The sequence below is a fragment of the Mustela nigripes genome, chromosome 14 (assembly GCF_022355385.1).
Source record: "Mustela nigripes isolate SB6536 chromosome 14, MUSNIG.SB6536, whole genome shotgun sequence".
NCBI lineage: Eukaryota > Metazoa > Chordata > Mammalia > Carnivora > Mustelidae > Mustela > Mustela nigripes.
Window position 1 is genome coordinate 42,115,416 of NC_081570.1, and position 20,637 is coordinate 42,136,052.

Sequence of the window (20,637 nt, forward strand, 5' to 3'; positions counted from 1 at the left end):
CTCACTCTCTCTCTCTCTGACAAATAAATAAATAAAATCTTTAAAAAAAAAAAAAAAAAAAGAAAGCCTACAGAATGTTTTTTAAATAAATAAATAATTAATTAGAAAAATTAAAAAATACTTTAGTTCTAATACAGAGGTGACCCTTAGCTGTATCTTTAGCCCAAGCTGTATGAATCTGTTTAGTATGAGTCTGCTGAAGTGCCACTTAGAGTTCTTCCCTTGACTCCAGGCTATTTATTTACCTGGTCCCAACTGTACACTCACCCTGGACTGTTCTTAGGCTATCTTTTATTGGCATGCCTGTTACTTTCACAGGAAATGTTGTTTAATTGATAGGTGATATGGTTGAGATTGATGTGGTTCCAAGACATCATATACTTCTGGCACTGTTAGTTGCTAGTCAGGTAGATCTCTAAGGGACTTTAAGAGGTTCCTGTATCCACTTTATTTGAATTTAATCTGACAGAAAGTTGACTATAACCTAGGTCCTTTTTTTTTTTTTTTTTAAGATTTTATTTTGTATTTATTTGGCAGAGAGAGAGGAAATATAAGCAGGGGGAGTGCGAGAGGGAGAAGCAGGCTTCCTGCTGAGCAAGGAGCTGGATGCGGGGCTCTGTCCCAGGACCCCGGGATCATGACCTGAGCCAAAGGCAGACTCTTAAGGGCTGAGCCACCCAGGTGCCCCTAACCTCTAGATCCTTTTAATAAGATTTCAGATCTAGCCAGTGATCTGAATAATTTGCAGATATGCATGTGCTAAATATATGTGTGTATATATATATATACACATACACACACACATATATTACACCTTTTTATTCATTCAAAGATCATATATATATTATGTATGTATGTTTGTGTGTATAATAATGTATTATAGTGAAATTGAAGGATAGACTAGTAATGGTAACATTAATTGGTAACAATTAATTCCCCAGATTCAGTAGCTTAACATAAAGTTTGTTTTACCTCACCCATGGTACATAAATGCTGCAAATCCGTGGAGGGTTGTTCTCCATGGTCACTCTTGGATCCAAGCTGATGGAGGCTCCACTTTCAGAAATCTATTCTGTCTAGAACTTGAAGACTCCTCATTTGTCATAGCGGGAAAAGATAGCATGGGAAATTGTGTACTGGCTCTCAGGTGCTTCAGCCTATAGGCCGTTGGTCAAAACTAGGCACATAGCCCCATCTAATTCCAAGGGTAGGATGGGAAATGTAGCTGTCTACATGTCCGGGAAGGCATGAACCAGATGTTAGTGAATATCTATAAGATCTACCACAGTCACTTGCTAGCTCTGTGACCTTGGAAAGCCACTTTTCTCACCCTAGTGTATTCATCTCTAAGTTGTAATCATAATATTCTTACCCCATGGAATTGTTATGTATATTAAATGAAATATTGTTACATGGGTGTGCTTTGGAAATGTAAGTATGCTGGAAATTTTAGCTATTCTTTAATTATTTTTTGAAATTGAGGTGTTAACTTTTTTTTTTCCCAGGTCTACTGAATGATGGAACTGTAGGTATTTTCAGGGGCAATCAGATGCGCTTAAAGCGTGCTTGCATTCGCAAAGCCAAGATCTCTGCTGTTGCTTTCCGGAAAGCCTTCTGCCATCACAAGTTAGTGGAACTTGATGCTACAGGTGTGAATGCAGACATCACGATTACAGACATAATCAGTGGGCTTGGCAGTAACAAATGGATCCAGCAAAATCTCCAGTGCCTAGTGCTGAACTCGTTAACTCTTTCCCTCGAAGATCCTTACGAGCGGTGCTTCAGCCGGCTTTCTGGCCTTCGAGCGTTAAGCATCACCAATGTTCTCTTTTACAATGAAGACCTCGCTGAAGTTGCCTCATTGCCAAGATTAGAGAGCCTGGATATTTCTAACACCTCAATCACAGACATCACAGCTTTGCTGGCCTGCAAAGACCGACTCAAGTCTCTAACCATGCACCACTTGAAGTGTTTAAAAATGACAACTACCCAGATACTGGATGTTGTGCGGGAACTAAAACATCTGAATCATCTTGACATTTCAGATGATAAACAGTTTACATCAGACATAGCTCTTCGCCTACTAGAACAAAAAGACATCCTACCCAACCTTGTCTCCCTGGATGTTTCTGGGAGAAAGCATGTGACAGATAAAGCTGTTGAAGCCTTTATACAACAACGGCCCAGCATGCAGTTTGTAGGTTTGCTGGCCACTGATGCAGGTTACTCTGAATTCCTCACCGGTGAAGGACATTTAAAGGTTAGACTTTTAAAATGTATTATTCTGTCAGGCTGACCAATGTCTTAGCTGCATAAGGTTCCATTAAGATGAATGTCTAACAATATATGGAACATGTCTGTGAAAGATGGCATTGTATAGTGGAAAGGCCTTGCTTTCAAGTCAGAGAGTCCCAGTTAAAATCCTAGCCTGCTTGCTTCATGACCCAGACCAAGAGATGATGTAACTTTTTGGGTTTCCATTTCTTTATTTACAAAACAGATATTCTATCTAACTAAATTCTTCCAAAGGTTAGTAATTATATATGTAAAGTGCTAGTCGTGTAGTAGGCCTTGGATAAGTAATAGTTCTTATGATGATAATATTTAGATATTTTGAACCACTGTAACATACCATTTCTAATTAGTCACTACTCCTTCTTAAATTGATATTCATTGGGAAGTTAAGTTCTCCAAGGAGATCTTTACCATAGAAATGGTGTAATTTTGCTTTTCTTAAGGTTTTTCATGCCTAATGATTTAAATTCATCTGCTTGGTACTTGGGATTCAGAGATAAAAAAGATATAGGATCTGCTTCTAAGGAATTTAGTCTTGGTGATGATACAGTCATAAATAACTATAAAGCCAAAGATCAGTGTAATCGCTGTAAGAGTAGAAGAAATTTCTTCCAGCTGGAGAATTGGGGGCTTGATGGAAAAGATGGTAGCTGAGTCATACCTTGAAGGATAGAATTGTGGCAAGTTTAAGCTAATATTTTCCTAATGTACACTGTATCCTCTAGATGCCTTACATTGATAGGTATTAGCCCCATTTTATAGATGAGAACCATAGACTCAGAAATTATATGATTTACAGTTAGTAAGAACCAACATTTGGATTTTTATCTCTAATTCCAGAGCCCCATTTTTTCCCCCTACTACCTACACTACTTAAGCAGAAGCATCCTTTGATCCTACCTGGAGCAGAGTCAGGGATGGCCTGAAAGTGGATATTGTGACCCAAAAGGCAAGGTACCTTTTTTGAGTAATCATGACAGACTCAAAAAAGGAGAAGGAAAGTTTAGTTGTAAATATAAACATCTCAGTTCTTAGGTATTTGTAAATTTAGGCCTTAAAAAATAGGATGTAGAAAATGATTTTGAATTATTCTTTTTTATTCATTCAATATTTTACCAAGTGCCTGTGTGTACTGGTCACCGTACAGGGCATGGGGATTTGATGGTGAAGGCAAAAAGGCATGATTTTGCCCTCATGGAGCTTGTAATTTAGTGAGGGAATCAAGTAATCAAATGCCATGTGCCAACAGAATATGTGTGCTTTAAATATACGTACACACATATACATTTAAATATGTATGTATTTATGTATATTATATATACATGCTCTATATATGCTTTATACTGTGCTAAAATCTAGAAGATAATGCAGTATTATATATGAAAATGTTTAACAGAGAGACTTGACTTAATATAAGGCTTCTCTGAAGAATTAATGAATGAGTGGAGATCTTAAGGGTGAATAGCTTGGTAGAGAACATTCCAGGCAATGAGAAGAATTAATGCAGAATATATGTGGTAGAATGGAGCATGATACATCCAAGGAACTGAAAGAAAGGCCACTGTGGCTAGACCTCAAAAGTAGAAATTCACAGAGCAATGAGATGAGGCTGGAAAAGTAGGCAGACACCAGGGTCAGACTTGGAAAGGTCACATAAGCCAGGTGCAGGGCAATAGGAAGTGTGAGGAACTGACTTAACAATTTGTTATGGAGCAAGACAGATTTTTAGCACAGGGTTTTTTGATGAAGGAAATATAAAAATGTAAATTACTATTCTAATGTTACTTAACTGCCAAACAAATTGGTCTAATAGTAAAGGATTCTAAAAATTAAAAGGGGACGAAATCCCCCGTGGTCTGGGAGTTGAGGGAGAATTTCCCAGAAGAGGTGAGCATCCTAAAGGATGAAAGGAATGTGTCCCTGATATGTTAAGCTAATATTTTCAAGGCAAAGATGTAATAGGTATGATCCCAGAGCAGTATAGTTTTTGCTGGTTTCTTCTTAAGACCAACAGACAACCCTCCAGTGAATTAGCCTGACTTACGAAATTGAGGCTAGTAGGACATCTGTATTTCACAATGCCTCTGTGAAACAAGTTTGATTTCACAAACGGAGCTGTTATTACTTTGAAATCTTGACCATATGAAACACCTACTTTATTTGGTATCATTATCTATTTTTCTCCTACATAAACATTAAAGTAGTGATTCTTACCCTGCACTACAGTTAAAATCACCTGGAATGTAATTATGTGAAATGATGTTTATGTTAATCAACCTTATGGTAATCATTTCCCAATATATACATGTATCATATCATCATGTTGGATATCTTAAACTTACACAATGGTATATGTCAGTAATATCTTTGATAAAGCTGGGGGAAATGATTTATTTCCTTACTTACTTTAAAGATTTTATTTTAGGTAATCTCTGTACCCAACTTGGGGCTCAAACTCACCACCCCTAAATCAAGAGTCACATGCTCTAAGGGCACCTGGGTGGCTCAGTAGGTTAAGCCTCCAACTCTTGATTTCAGCTCAGGTCATGATCTCTGGGTTGTAGGATCGAGCCTTATGTGGGGTTCTCCACTGGGCGTGGAGTGTGGTCAGGATTCTCTCTCTAACCCTCTTTCCCCTACCCTTCTTTTTCTCCCTGCCCCACCAAAAAAAAAAAAAAAATTACATTCTGTACAAACTGAGCCAGACACACACCCCTGGAAAAAAATTTTTAATTAAAAGAAATCACTTGTGGAGCTTGAACAATTAAATTAGAGCCACAGGGAGGTAGGACTCAGGAATCAGTATTTTCTAAAGCTCCTTAGGTGATTACAGTATTCAGTCAATATTGAAAATCATTGTTTTAAAGTAATTTTATTTATTTATTTATTTATTTATTTATTTATTTATTTTAATTTTTTTTTTTAAAGATTTTATTTATTTATTTGACAGAGGGAGATCACAAGTAGGCAGAGAGGCAGGCAGAGAGAGAGAGGAGGAAGCAGGCTCCCTGCTGAGCAGAGAGCCCGATGCGGGACTCGATCCCAGGACCCTGAGATCATGACCTGAGCCGAAGGCAGCGGCTTAACCCACTGAGCCACCCAGGCGCCCCTTAATTTTTTTTTTTAAGATTTTATTTATTCATTTGACAGGCAGAGATCACAAGTAAGAGAGAGGCGGAAGCAGGCTCCCTGCTGAGCAGAGAGACCCATGCAGGGCTCAATCCCAGGACCATGACCTGAGCTGAAGGCAGAGGCTTTAATCCACTGAGTCACCCAGGCTCCCTTATTTATTTTTTTTAGAAAAAGATCGTTGGGGGGCACCTTACTGGCTCAGTTGGAGGAGCATGGGACTCGATCTTGGGGTATGAGGTCAAGCCCCATGTTAGGTATAGAGATTACTCAGAACAAAATGCAGACTCAAAAAGAGATCATTGGAACTTTCCCCTTTGTTCACCTATATAGAAAAATTAATGTTTTTTTAAAATTATTCACTGATTTGAGATCTGGTAATAAGTCATGTTAAGGGAAGAGAGCTGAGATTACCACATCTCCTTTTTAAAAATCTAGTTCAGCCAAGTTGTTGAAAAACTTGTCTGAAATGATTGTCTTAGTGTTGTGATGCTTTAAATTAGTTGAGGGGGCACCTGGGTGGCACAGTCAGTTAAGCATCTGACTCTTGGTTTGGGTTCAGGTTGTAATCTCAGGGTTGTGAGATCAACCCCGTGACTCCAACCTCGGTGTCAGGCTCTGTGGTCAGTGCAGTCTGCTTGGGTTTCTCTTTGCTCTCCCTCTGCCCTGCCCATCTCCCACCCCTGGTCCAAATCAATCAATCAATCAATCAATCAATCAATCTTTAAAAAGTAAACTAGTTGAGGTTGACTTTTTGGCATTACATACTTTGTTTTTTTAGGCCACACTAAGGAATGTAAGAAATAGAGACCCTGTGACTCCCCAGTATTCCTTATAAGGCACTATATGGTACTCTGAAGGGGTGGTTATAAGAACTAGTTTGTTTTTTGCACTTTCATGTGTATTACTTAGTTTAATCTCTTGACTCTGCAAGAGAGGTATTATTGTCCTTAGTGAAAGGGAATGTCTTTAAGGGTGACAGCTGGCTGATATTGGAGTCTGCTTTTGTATCTTGGACTATTTTGATTCCAAAGCATGTGTCCTTTCCACTACATCTCATTGTCTCTGTTTGAGAATCTTAGTTCTTTACTTTCCCCTCAATTTCTAGTCCCAACACAGAGGGTTTTCTTACTATAGAATTTCTGTCATTGTTTCCTCATCCAATTTGCTCTTCTCTCACCATCAGTTTTCTGAACCATCCATTTTACTGCATCTAGGATTTGTTGGCCATTTCATTCCCGGACTTTGGCGTTATATAGTAAGCTGTGGTTCCTAGTTCCTAAGAATCACTAGAAATGTGCTAAACCCAATATTAGTTCTCATTTTTACTTAGCTTCCTAGGTATCACTCTTGTCTTTTTTTCAAACTTTTCTTACTACTGTGGTTAATTTCCTTTATTCATTTTTTCTCATCTCCCAGGTCTCTAAATATTGGAGAGTTCCATTTCTTGGTCTTTATTTTATTTTATTTTTTTAAAGATTTTATTTATTTATTTGACAGAGAAAAATCACAAGTAGACGGAGAGGCAGGCAGAGAGAGAGAGGGGGAAGCAGGCTCCCTGCTGAGCAGAGAGCCCGATTCGGGACTCGATCCCAGGACCCTGAGATCGTGACCTGAGCCGAAAGCAGCAGCTTAACCCACTGAGCCACCCAGGTGCCCCCATTTCTTGGTCTTTAAATCTATATGCTGTACTTCTCCCTTGAACTAAGACTCCTATATTGAACGGCAATAGTCAATACCCAGTGAAGATCCATATAAAGTTTTCAAAGGAAGAAGAGTTGATCCATTTCAAAGAACATTCACTAAGTACTTTTTAAAGACACCTGAATTCGTGCCCTTGAAATCAAGGAATTCTAGTCTAGTGGAGAGGAGACAGATAAATTTAAAAATAGGTTTAATTCAGTGTGAGAGAGGCTTTAGAGTGCTGTAAGAAAAGTTTTCCTTAGAATATAAATTTTAGCTTTACTCTGTATATTAAATATTTACAAGGCTTAATTTAGTGGTTATGGGCATTTTCAAAGATTTTATTTATTTATTTATTTGACACAGAGAGAGAGAGAGAGAGAGAGCACAAGCAGGCAGAGCACAGGCAGAAGGTGAGGGAGAAGCAGGCTCCCCACAGAGCAGGGAGCCCAATGCAGGGTTCAATCCCAGGACTCTGAGATCATGACCTGAGCTGAAGGCAGGCACTTAACTGAGTGAGCCACCCAAGCGCCCCTCTATTTTATCTTTTTAAATTTTCTACGGATTTTATTTATTTGAGAGAAAGAGAAAGGGGGGGCGGAAGGAGAGGGAGACAGAGTCTTTTTTTTTTTTTTTTTTTTTTAAGATTTTATTTATTTATTTGATAGAGAAAAAGACAGCAAGAGAGGAAACACAAGCAGTGGGAGAGGAAGAAGCAGACTTCCCGCCAAGCAGGGAGCACAATGCTGGGCTTGATCCCAGGACCCTGGTATCATGATCTGAACCAAAGGTAGACACTTAACGACTGAGCCACTCAGGAGCCCGGGAGAGAGAGTCTTTTTTTTTTAAGATTTTATTTATTTATTTGACAGAAATCACAAGTAGGCAGAGAGGCAGACGGGGGTTGGGGGGTGAGGCAAGGCAGGCTTCCTGCCAAGCAGAGGGCCCAATGGAGGGCTTGATCCCAGGACTCTGGGATCATGACCTGAGCCAAAGCAGAGGCTTTACCCACTGAACCACCCAGGGGCCCCTGGGAGAGAGAGTCTTAAGCAGACTCCACCCTGAGCATGGAGCCTAACACAGGGCATGATCTCATGACCCCGAGATCATGACCTAAGCCAAAACCATGAGTTGGATTCTTAACTGATTGGGCCACCCAGGCGCCCCATCTCTGTTTTAAATTGTTACATATAGATAACTTGATTTTTTAGCATCTAGCATATGAAATTGGTTGAACTGAAGATGCTTATAGTTTGAGGAGTCAGACTACTTGACTTGAGGGTTTATCACTGGCTAGATAAGTATTGATCACTGAATAAAACATACATGCAATGAAATTAGTTTAAAATATTTAACATTCCTGGGGCGCCTGGGTGGCTCAGTGGGTTAAGCCGCTGCCTTCGGCTCAGGTCATGATCCCAGGGGCCTGGGATCGAGTCCCACATTGGGCTCTCTGCTCAGCAGGGAGCCTGCTTCTCCTCATCTCTCTCTCTCTGTCTGTCTCTGCCTATTTGTGATCTCTCTCTCTGTCAAATAAATAAATAAATAAATCTTTAAAATATTTAACATTCCAGTAACAAAAGTTCTTTAAAGTTACATTCAAAGATAACTTGAGGCTGTATTTCATATAGATGCTATAAAGCAATTGAATCAACCAAGTACAGGTAAATGAAGTCTTACTGATAAAATCATTAAACATATTCCCTCTTACAACCTTTTTTTATTTCACGTAGTATTTCAGTGTCTTTACAAATCTAAGAAAAATCTAAGAAAAAGTTCAGGATAATTCAAAAAGAATTGAACATCTGGGAAATTTTTATTATTCAATAACCACTTATATATATGAATACATAATCAAGACCAATATGCATGTAGTATATATCACAGTTCTTTTTTTTTTTTTTTTTTTTTTAAGATTTTGCTTATTTACCTTTATTAGAGAGCGTGAGAGCAGATGGAGGAGCAGAGGGGGAGGAAAGGGGAATCTCAAGCAGACTCTGCCCTGAGCAAGGAGCCCCACATGGGGCTCGATCTCAGGACCCTGAGATCATGACCTGGCCAAAATGAAAAGTCAGACCCTTAACTGACTAAGCCACCCAGGTGCCCCTACTTCATATAGTTTAAAAAGCATTTGTAAAGAAACTTCCATTGTTCTGCCCTCAGGGAGAGAAGGAGCTTTACAATCCAACTGACAACTATTTTTCTGACAACCAGGCAGCACCCAGTTAGTGTGATGTGTGAACATAAAAATGACTGCCATCTAGTCTAGGTTGTGGGGTGTCTGCTTGAGAGCACAGCATTTCAGGGCTAGCTTCTCTGAGCATAGAGTTGTCTTCATAGTAGATGGACAGAACTGGTCCTTGGACAGTCGTACAGCTAGCACTACCAGGTGCCTTTGCCCCACTCAGCTCTTTCAGCTATTACAGGAATGGTGTGGGTTTGCTGTTTGAGTGAGGAGAAACACAAGAATGGTCACAGATTCGTTAAAAATACATATTTATTTTTAAAAAAAGAAACTTCCATTGTTGTTTCTACAGTTTTACAAATGTTTACTTAATATGTGCTCTTGTGTCCATTTGGCACGATGTGTACTGTAGTCTGAGTCTTCCAATTTAAAGAGATTATAACTCTGAAGGACAGGTTGGGGGTTTTTTTTGTTTTTTTGTTTTTTTTTAACCTTCTTATAGATAAGACAGATGCCAGGATCATAAACAACAAATGTGTAGCTTAAGAAGTGCCTGGGTGACTCAGTCATTTGGGCATCTGCCTTTGGCTTGGGTCATGGTCTCAGGGTCCTGGGATGGAGCCCTGCATCAGGCTCCCTGCTCAGCAGGGAGTCTGCTTCTTCTTCTGTCTCTGCTGCTTGTTCTTGCACACACACACTCTCTCTCTCCCCATAAAGGAAGGAAGGAAGAGAGAGAGAAAGAAAAGAAGGAAGGAAGAAAGGAAGGAAGGAAGAAAAAGTGCAAATAAGGGGGGCACCTTGGTGGCTCAGTTGGTTAAACATCTGACTTGATTTCTGCTCAGGTTATGATCTCAGGGTTGGGAGATCGAGTCCTATGTTGGGCTCTGTCCAGGTGTGGAGCCTGCTTAAGACTTTCTCCCTCTCCCTTAGTCTCCCCCACACCCGCTCCTGCAAAAAAAAAAAGGAAATGCAAATAAAGTGAACACGCTTGAAGCCATTACTCAGGTTAATAAATAGAACTTTCAGCTACCCTGAAGTTTCTCTGTGCCCCATCTTGATCATAGCTCTCTCCTTCTCCATAAAATTAACCTCTATTCTATCTTTAATAATAATAATGTCGGGGCACCTGGGTGGCTCAGTCATTGGGCATCTGACTTTGGCATGGGTCATGATCCCAGGGTCCTAGGATCGAGTCCCACCTCCGGCTCCCTGCTCGGTGGAAAGCTTGCTTCTCCCTTTCCCACTGCCCCGGCTCTGTTCCCTCTCTCGCTGTGTCTTTCTCTGTTAAATAAATAAATAAAATCTTCAAAAAAATAATATAATAATAATAATGTCCTTATTTTTTAATAGTTTTATGATCTGTTTATCTCTAGGCTTTTAGTTAATCTTGCTCATTTTTAAAAATTATATGTCTTTGAGGGATACCTGGGTGGCTCGGTCAGTTAAGAGTCTGCCTTTGGCTCAGGTCATGATCCCAGTGTCCTGGGATTGGGTTCTGTATTGGGCTCCTTGCTCAGAAGGGAGCCTGCTTCTCCTTCTGCCTGCTGCTCTCCCTATGTGTGTGCTCGCTGGCTCGCCCTCCCCACCTCCACCCTGACAAATAAATAAAATCTTAAAAAGAACTAAAAAAACAAATTATATGTCTTTTGAATACCTTTATTTTACAGATTCCTTCTCCCTTCCTTTCTTTTCCTTACAATTTGTCTATTAAAAGATCCAACCTTTTGGACTTGTAGACTTTGTCTCAGTCTGGATATTCTTAATTAATAATAATAATTATATTAATTAACATCCTCATTATCATTATTATTAAAGTCATCTCTACACCCAGTGTGGAGCTTGAACTTACAATCCCAAGACCAAGAGTGGCATGCTCTACCAGCTGAGCCAGCCAGGGCCCCCTGGATATTCCTGATTATATACTCATGGTGCCTATTTCTGTGTTGTTGTATTTTTTTGCAAATTAGTAGCTAGATTCGGAGGCTTAATCAGACTCAAGTTTGATCCCTTGGGCAGGAGTCTTAGGTATTGTGCTCTTTCAGTAAGGAAGTATATAATATATGGGTTTGTTTGGTTGGTTTTTTTCTGTGATGTTAGTGGTTGTTGACACTAGTTCCATTAATTCATTGGGGATCAGTGGTGATATTACCATCATTTATTTTTCACTTTTCAGTTGGATTACTTTTATATAAAGTCACTTTCCATTATATACTTTCGGTTACTCAATACTGTGTGAGCCACAGTTTAAGATATATGTATGAATCTATATAAATGGGGCATTCCTTAGACCTAATTTTGAACAGAATCTATATCTATTTATTTATTTATTTTTAAGTAAACACTACACCCAGCGGTGCCTGGGTGGATCATTTGGTGGTTAAGCGGCTGCCTTTGGCTCAGGTCATAACCCAATGTCCTAGGATCCAGCCTCACATCAGTCTTCCAGCTCAAAGGGAAGTCTCTTTCTCCATCTCCCTCTGCCCCTCCCCTCCCAACTTGTGCTCGTGTAGGAGCACACACTCTCTTTCTCTCTCTCTCAAATAAATAAAATCTTCAAAAAAAATTAAATACTACACCCAATATGGGGCTTAAACTCACAACCTCAAGAGTCTTGTGCTCTATTTTTTTTTCTTTTTTAAAAGATTTTATTTATTTATTTATTTGACAGAGATCACAAGTGGGCTGAGAGGCAGGCAGAGAAAGAGATGGGAGAAGTAGACTTCCCACTGAGCAGAGAGCCCAATGCGGGGCTCAATGTGGGGCTCAACCCAGGACCCTGGGATCATTACCTGAGCTGAAGACAGAGGCTTTAACCCACTGAGTGACCTAGGTGCCCCGAGGCTCATGCTCTATTAACTGAGCCAACCAGGTGCCCTTGAACAGAATCTCTTGGAGCTGAATAAGAGCTAGATAAATCTGGGGGAAATAATTAACACAGTTATTTGATGAATACTTATTGAGCACTTATTCTGAACCATACATAATGCTAATTATTGGGATATAGTGGTGAATGGGTCAGTTGAATGGAGGGATTATGGTAATGGTTATGAAGATGTTTCATGGGGACCTGATTTAGATTGATGGGTCAGGGAAGGGCTCTCTAAAGAAGTGTCATTTAACTTGAATAGGGAAAGATGAGTAGAAATTAGTCGAAGAAAGAAAGATTTCAATAAGCAAGTTATATATATAATGGCCTTTTGCTGGGAAAGAGCTTGGGTGATTGAAGGATCAGGGGAAAAAGACCAGTGTAACTTTAACATGAGTTAAGGGAAATTAAGGAATTATCTTAAGAGACAGATTTACTTAAGATTTACTTTAGGTGCAGCATAGAGAATGTTACCCATAGGCTTATCATAGGGTCTAAGCCTATCTAACGTATATCTCTTTAGCATATGTACACCTTCATAAGATGACTCTTCTGAGTGGGTTGGAAAGTAATCATTCGCATTTGTTTCAAGACTTACATGGCTATACCAGATTCCATCTATACAAATGATGTTTGGCTAGAGAAAGTTAGAGGGTTGAAGAAATCCTAAAAGCTAATCTTATGGCTATGTTCAAAGGTGTCTGGAGAAGCCAATGAAACTCAGATTGCAGAAGCATTGAAGCGGTACAGCGAACGGGCATTCTTTGTCCGGGAAGCTCTATTTCACCTTTTTAGCCTGACTCATGTGATGGAAAAAACAAAGCCAGAAATTTTAAAGGTAAGAATAAGAAACTGGATATGAAAACTTTAAAATTATCTTCCTGGATACAGATGATGGCTTTGTGAAGAAAATCGGTGAAAATTTGCATTTAGTCTTTGATTTTTTTTTTTTTTTGTAATGGGTTTGATGATATATGATTTCAGTTGTTAGCCATAAATGACAGAGAAGATAGTTGCATAGTGTTATTGAAGTTAAATACCTTCTACTTCATATTTAACTACCTAAAACCAGTGACCACTGTGATATTTTTTTCACCATCTGCAGTAGAAAATGAAAGTATATGACTGGAATCACAACACTGCATTGTATTGCTTCCGTATAGACTTTTTAAAGATATATAATATTGGTATTCCATAAGGCACCTTCCCATGCACTTTTAAGCACCTGTGCTTTCATAATTAATTCATGATATTTCCCAATTAAAATCTTTTAATCAAGACAGCTTTTGAAGGGCAAGAAAGGAAGATTCTTAATTTTTGTTGATTGTTTAGGGCCATGTTTATCAGATTGTGTCCTTTGTCCACCAGAAGTCTGGAATATTATTTTTAAAAGCATATTTGTGAAGCCCACTCTAGGAAATTTAGATTCATTAGGGCTGGATGAGGTACAAGAATCTGCATTTTAGGGGCGCCTGGGTGGCTCAGTGGGTTAAGCCGCTGCCTTCGGCTCGGGTCATGATCTCGGGGTCCTGGGATCGAGTCCCACGTCGGGCTCTCTGCTCAGCAGGGAGCCTGCTTCCTCCTCTCTCTCTCTCTGCCTGCCTCTCTGCCTACTTGTGATCTCTCTCTGTCAAATAAATAAATAAAATCTTAAAAAAAAAAAAAAGAATCCCCAAGATAATCCTAATACATATTTGAAATCAGTGAGTGTAGGACTGTATTATATTTGATGCCTCATTTAGTGGGTACAACAGTATTACAGATTGTGTAACTACAGATCTATGAGGTTAAGTAACAGTAAGTTAGTAGCAGAGAGAAATGACCTAACCACCCCATTATCTTAAATTTTCAGAATAGGGTACGCTTGGATAGGAACCAATAACATTTCAGTCCCTGAGATGTTACCCCCAACACAGCCACCCCTCCATATATACCAGAGGATATTGGCACTTGGTATATGAATTACCCGTTTTGGTTTTGGTTACTGTGAACCTGAGCAGCAAAGAACCTCTAGTCCTGATCTGAAATATTTACTCATTCATTCATTCAGAGAATGGTACAGAGAGAAATGAATATAGAAAATTCTTTTAAGGGATTCAGTTCTAAAGGAGAGCAAAGGAAAAAGATGGTAGTTGGCTGAGGAACTATTTTTTTAATTTTTATTTATTTATTTATTTATTTATTTATTTTTGACGGACAGAGATCACAAGTAGGTGGAGAGGCAGGCAGAGGAGGGAGGAGGAAGCAGGCTTCCTGCCAAGCAGAGAGCCCGATGTGGGGCTTGATCCCAGGATTCCAGGATCATGACCTGAGCTGAGAGCAGAGGCTTTAACCCACTGAGCCACTTGGGCGCCCCAGGAACTTTTTTTTTTTTTTTTCTTTTTTAAGATGGGAGAAAAAAACCAGCTTTTTATATGCTGAAATGAATGATCCAGTACAGAATAAAAACTTGATATAGGAAATAGAACAGCTGAAGCAAAGTCCTTGAGTAGACAAAAAGCAAAAGATGTAACATGTAAGTGGAGGGATTACCTTCAGAGAAGAACCCAAAAAGATCATTTATGGTAATAGGAAAACAGCATGTGCATGTTTATGTACTGGCAAGGGGGATACACGTGGTAGTGAGAGTCTGAAATTCTTTTCTGAATGTTTCCTTTTTCTCCGTATAATTGGAAGCAAGGTTCTTTATCTGATAGTGAGGATTGGGAGGATTTGTTGGGGATTGAGGAGAGAGGAAAAGATGAGAAATAGTTACGTAGGCCAGAGGGAAGCAAATGGATTTTATTGTACTATGACTTTAGCAGTGTTCGTAAGAAACTGAATGTCGGAATTTGAAAGTGAAAAGTTTGCCTCTGGTTTACTCTAAACTCAGTAAGAATTTATTTAGTGCTTAGAATATAAGAGTCACTGTACTAGGTCTGGATGAGTTACGTGAATAGAAAAGATTCATTAGCCCTACGGAAAAATTCCTGGACATGAACAACTTGATACCTTCCTGGACCAGGTAGGTGAGAACTATGTGTTGATAAGTGATTGCTATGCCCTAGGCTCTTTGCACATGAGGATAAAAAAGATAATTTAAGCCTGCTTAGAAATTGTTAGAGATCAACAAAGTAATGTTGCTATGTTAAGAGGGCTTATATTAATAGCGTGAATAAAGAGAACTAATTTTTTTTCTAGCTTGTGGTTACTGGGATGAGAAACCACCCTATGAATTTGCCAGTACAACTTGCAGCAAGCGCCTGTGTGTTTAACTTAACTAAGCAGGATCTTGCTGCAGGAATGCCTGTTCGACTCCTGGCTGATGTGACTCATTTGCTGCTCAAAGCCATGGAACATTTTCCCAATCACCAGCAGGTAAGCGTGTGGGAATTCCTATTCAAATAGTCCTTTTAGTGTTCCCCACCCATCTCCTACCTCCATAGAGTTCAATTTAGTAGACCAGATCTGGAAATTCAAATGCCTTTGCAGCCTGCAAAGTAATAAATTTATGGTATGACTGAGTATAGGAAAGCAGAGAAGTAGAAAACTAAAGAGTAGATTCCCTGCCTGAAAGTATTTAAATCCAAATATTGAGGGAAATAGTACAAACCATAAAAAACTCATCTTCCACCTCAATCCTGACTTTGGATAATTTCAGCAAATATCCCATAACACATCTATTCTGGGCCAGGCACTATCAAGTACTCGCATACAGAAATGAGTAAGACATGGGTTTTCTACTTCGAGCCATATGGTATGTATATAACCTATCCTATTGTCAGGATGAAAACTGAAAATATAAAAATTATATTTTTCATTCTTAAAATGTAGCAGCTAGTTGGCAACTTAGTAAAAAATACTCATAATCCAAAAATCAAGTAAAAATGTCAATCCAGGGGTGCCGGGATGGCTCAGTCAGTTGAGCATCTATGTGCTTTCAGCTCAGGTCATGATCCTGGAGTCCAGGGATCAGCCCTGCATCGGGCTCCCTGCTCAGCCGGGAGCCTCTTCTCCCTCTGTCCCTCCCCCTGCTTATGCTTTCTCTCTCTCTTTCAAATAAATAAAATCTTTAAAAAAATGGCAATCCAGATAGGTGATTGGATCAGTAAAGCCTCATTGAGGGCAGTTACCAAATTGGATAAGCTTTAAGCTCTGGTTTTTTGGTTTTTGTTTTTTTCCAGATTTATTTATTTATTTTAGAGAATGAGCACACATGCGTGCAAACATGGGGAGGAACAGAGGGAGAAGGAGAGAATCCTCAAGCAGACTCCCCACTGACAAGCCCATTGTGGGGCTCAGTCCCTGGACCCTGAGATTTTGACCTGAGCTGAAATCAAGAGCTGGCCACTTAACCAACTGGGCCACCCAGGCACCCCTAGGCTTTGGTTTTTATGGCTTCTGGAAGCCAGGTAGTTAGAGGACAAAGCAGAATCCACCCAAAGTCCACCAGAAGGAAGGGGGATTAGCTGATATTAATTCTATTTATTATCCTACCTCGTCTCATGGGAAAGACAAAGAATATGCACAAGTAAACTCACATGGGTTCTTTGGAAGTCAGTCTTTGAAAAGCAGGGAGGCAGAACAAAAGTTGTAAGAAATCATTGGTGTTTCATCAGTGATCTTCCTTTTTTTATAGAGGCTACACCTAGTTAAAAAATAAGAAAGCAATATTTTATTCAGGAATTTCTTTCTCCCTTTGGTTCTTTAGTTACAGAAGAATTGCCTCCTTTCACTTTGCAGTGACCGGATCCTTCAAGATGTTCCATTCAACAGGCAAGTGTTAGCCCTAGAACTTAAAATGGGCCAAAACGGAATTTTAGAACTCTGTCTTGGGCCATTTCTTGCCAGTTGGCATATCCTTCGTGTATAGTTAATAAGTGAATGGGATTCTGCATTATCCTATAGAATGCTAACTCTACTTTCTCTGATTTGGTACTTTGACATTCCTGTTAGCAGATTGGCCTCTGTTTTCATAGTCCTTTGCTTAAAAATTTATATTATGGTTTTTAGAATATTCATACAATATTTTAGGCTGAAGAAACTGAGGCATATGGACTCAGTGTCTTGCCCATGATTTTGTGTCTAGTAACTGCAAGGCTAGAAAGACTCAAGTCTTCTAGTTTTAGGTCATGATCTTTTCTCTGTATCATACCTCTTATTATTATTTGATACTGAATTAAAGAAGAAACTTTTTAAATAGAGGTTAAGGGAGGTTATATAGCTGGATTCAAGTAACTTAAAAAGTGTTTTCCCTTGTTTTCTAAGATGAGATTTGAGAGCTAAAAAGGATTTTTTGTCATCTATTTTAAATACAATTTTTAAAGATGGTATTGAAAAAGAAAATATACTTATGATTTAATGAGAAGTATATTTCTCAAGCAGCAATTTTACTGTGATTTATTTGTATAAAGTACTGGCACAGCTGAGGAATGAGATGTTCCATTTACTATTTCAAATCGTTTGGACAAACCTATAACTACATATATCTCATGTAGGTTACTAATTTTTATTTTATAAATACTGAGCATCTGTACTGATTACATGAAGTCATATGTAGGAAAGACATAGTCACTTTCCTTTTTTTTTTCTTAAAAACATAATCACTTTCCTAAAGAAAATTGTCAACTAACCCTGGGGTTGAGAAACCTCTTTTAAAGGGCTAGCCAATAATATTTTGGGCTCATTAGCCATAGGGTCTCTGTTGCAGCTACTTAACTCTGCCATTGTACTTCCTAAAGCAGTTGAAGATGATACATAAACAAATGGTTTTACTATGTTCCAATAAAATAACCAGCTGGACCCACGGCTATAAAATCACTATATGTAGGCTATCGTTTACTTACCTCTCATCTAGCCAATACACTGCTAGATTTGAGCTTCTTTATGGTCAGAGACTGTGATTGGTTAATCTCTTTGTCTCTAGTGCTTAAGTGGATGTTTGATGGATGAATGAATGAAAAATGAGTATGACAGAAGACAGAATTTTTCATAGAAGAAGATGACAGAATGCATTGGGCCCCCCAACGAGGAGGGAAAGATTTCATCTGATTGGTGATCATTAAAGATTTCATGTTAGTGATGGCATTTGAGATAATAAAGATAATTGATGGCATTTGAGATAAAAAGATAATGACTAACCTGTATAAATCACTTCTGTTGCCAAGCACTGTGCTGAGTGTTTTACATATGCTTATTCAGCCCATAAAAAAGTCCTGTGAAATTGTTATTCTTATAATTTTCATTTTATAGATGAAGAAACAGAGCGACAGAGAGGTTTAGTAATTTTCTCAAGGTGATAAGATAGCAAGTAGCAGAATTTAGATTTAAATCCAGAATGACTCCAGAACCTCTACTTTTTACATCCATGCTATATTGCTTTGAAGATGAGAGATGGTTGGATTGATTGTTTTATGTCATGGGAACTGCACAAATACAGGTACAGAGGAAGTTAGTAATAATATTAGAAAAAATAACCTTTATCAAAAGCTTGGTGTGTGCTAAGTTCTGTACTAAGTCTTAAGTTTTATGTGTAATCTTATTTAATCCTCACAACAATCCTATTGAATAGATCTTATTATTTTACAGATGAGAAAATTGAAGTTCAGAAAGATTAAGGAAATTGCCCCAGGTTCCCAAAGTTAGTAAGTGGTAGAAGTAATATTTGAAACCGGGCTGACTCCAGAATGTGTGATTTTCTTAACAACTTTCCTGCATTGCTTCATGTGATAAAATAATATATTTTATTATTATCAGTAACATTAGGCAGAACTAGAATTTAAACCCCAAAATACAAGAAGCATCAGAATCTGTGCTCTTAACTATAAGGCTATCTTAATCATAATTCTGGGCATGTTGAAGGACTAATGAGCAGTCCATTTTGCAATAAGCATTGGGTAGGCAGGAAAAAAGATTTGAAAGTTCGGGCCCATTGTTAGAGTCCAGAAATATTGTGAGTACAGGAATTACATCATACCTAAGTTCTCTGACAGATTTATGTATTACCAATATTAAGGCACAAATTGAAGGGAAAACAGTGGAGGTATAATGGCCCATTAGAAATCTACTGTAAAAGAATCCAAGATGGCCTTGGGAATAGAAAGGAGGTAATAGTAAATTTGAAGGAATTCGCAGAGGAGTAATTTTATCTATATAATTCAGACAACATTATTAAACATCCATGTGTGAAGCTCTGTATTGGGTTCTTGGTATAAAGGGCTGAATAGTTTACAGTCCTTTACCTCAAGGAACTAATAATGGGCCAATGGAGGATTCATGTGAAGCTGCAGATAATCACTCTGACAGAGTTATAAACAAATGGTTGTTTGTTACAACTCTGATAGAATTACAAACAGATGCTAAGGAGCAGTGATAAAGCAGTGATAAACGTGTCAAGGAAAACTTCTCAGCACAAGTGACATTTGAGCCAGGTCTTGAAAGGAGAAATTATAGGTATATTCCTTAGTGTCATCCTGATTTCTCTCCTTATGTCACACCCCACATTCAAGTCCTTTGACAAATCCAGCTATTTTCCAAATATATCATGAATTCAGCCATTTCTCATCACTTTCATTTCTATCTCTTGGACTAGACTAAAAGTGATTTCTCTCCAAAATTATTATGGTAGCCTCTGAACTGCTCTTTGCTTCTTTATTTGCCTGTTGAAGTTTATTTTAAAGTCAGCTAATAGAATAATCCTATTTAAAAACATAAGTCAGTTCATGTCATATCTCTCCTTAGAATCTTTCTGTGGCTTCCTGTCTCACTCTGGAGTAAAAGCTAATTCTTTACAAAGACCTTATGATATGGCACTCCTGTTACCTCTGACCTCTTGTCTCAGTACTACTCTTGTTCTCACTGCTCTAGCTCTCACTGGCTTCCATGGTATTTCTCAAAACCTCCAGGCATATTCCCAATGCAAGGTCGTCGTGTCTCCTTCCCTCTGCCTAGGATGCTTTTCCCCTAGATAACCACACAGCCAGCTTTCTTACTTCCTCAAAAGTTTTCAGTGAGGCCTTTCCTAATAGCCTTACCTAAATTCAACATTTCATATCCTCTCTTTACCTGCTTAATTTTTTTTCCTCTACAGCACATGTCACATATTTTACTTACCTATTTATCATCTATCTTCCACACTACAGTGTAAGCACTATGAGAGTAGAAATATTTTTCTATTTTGTTTACTACTCTGTCTCCAGCACCAGGAACAGTATCTGGCACAAACCAGGGGCTCAGTAAATGTTTGTGAATGAATAAATGAATATTTCTGTTGTGCTAGATGCTGTAAGGACCCAGAAAATAGTACAGTGTAGAAATTACTATAGGTTAGATATATGTTATAATTCTAGAAGATAAATATCAGATGGTTTTGGTCATATTTCCCAAACTCTTGTTTCTTTACAAAGTGTTGTTAGAATTAACAGCTAGAAAAAAATTAAAAAAAAAAAAAAAAAGAATTAACAGCTAGGCACCATTTCCAAAACACTCAAGTATAATTATT

General features: G+C 38.6%; 1 protein-coding gene across 1 annotated transcript in view; it reads left to right on the top strand.

Moving 5' to 3' along the window:
• Positions 1 to 20,637, top strand: part of ZYG11B (zyg-11 family member B, cell cycle regulator) — a 90,552-nt gene that overhangs the window by 32,305 nt on the left and 37,610 nt on the right. The window contains exons 3-6 of the mRNA XM_059374760.1: positions 1,506 to 2,260; positions 12,856 to 12,996; positions 15,339 to 15,515; positions 16,849 to 16,913. Coding sequence (XP_059230743.1) covers positions 1,506 to 2,260; positions 12,856 to 12,996; positions 15,339 to 15,515; positions 16,849 to 16,913 — 1,138 coding nt within the window. The remainder of the gene's footprint in view (positions 1 to 1,505; positions 2,261 to 12,855; positions 12,997 to 15,338; positions 15,516 to 16,848; positions 16,914 to 20,637) is intronic.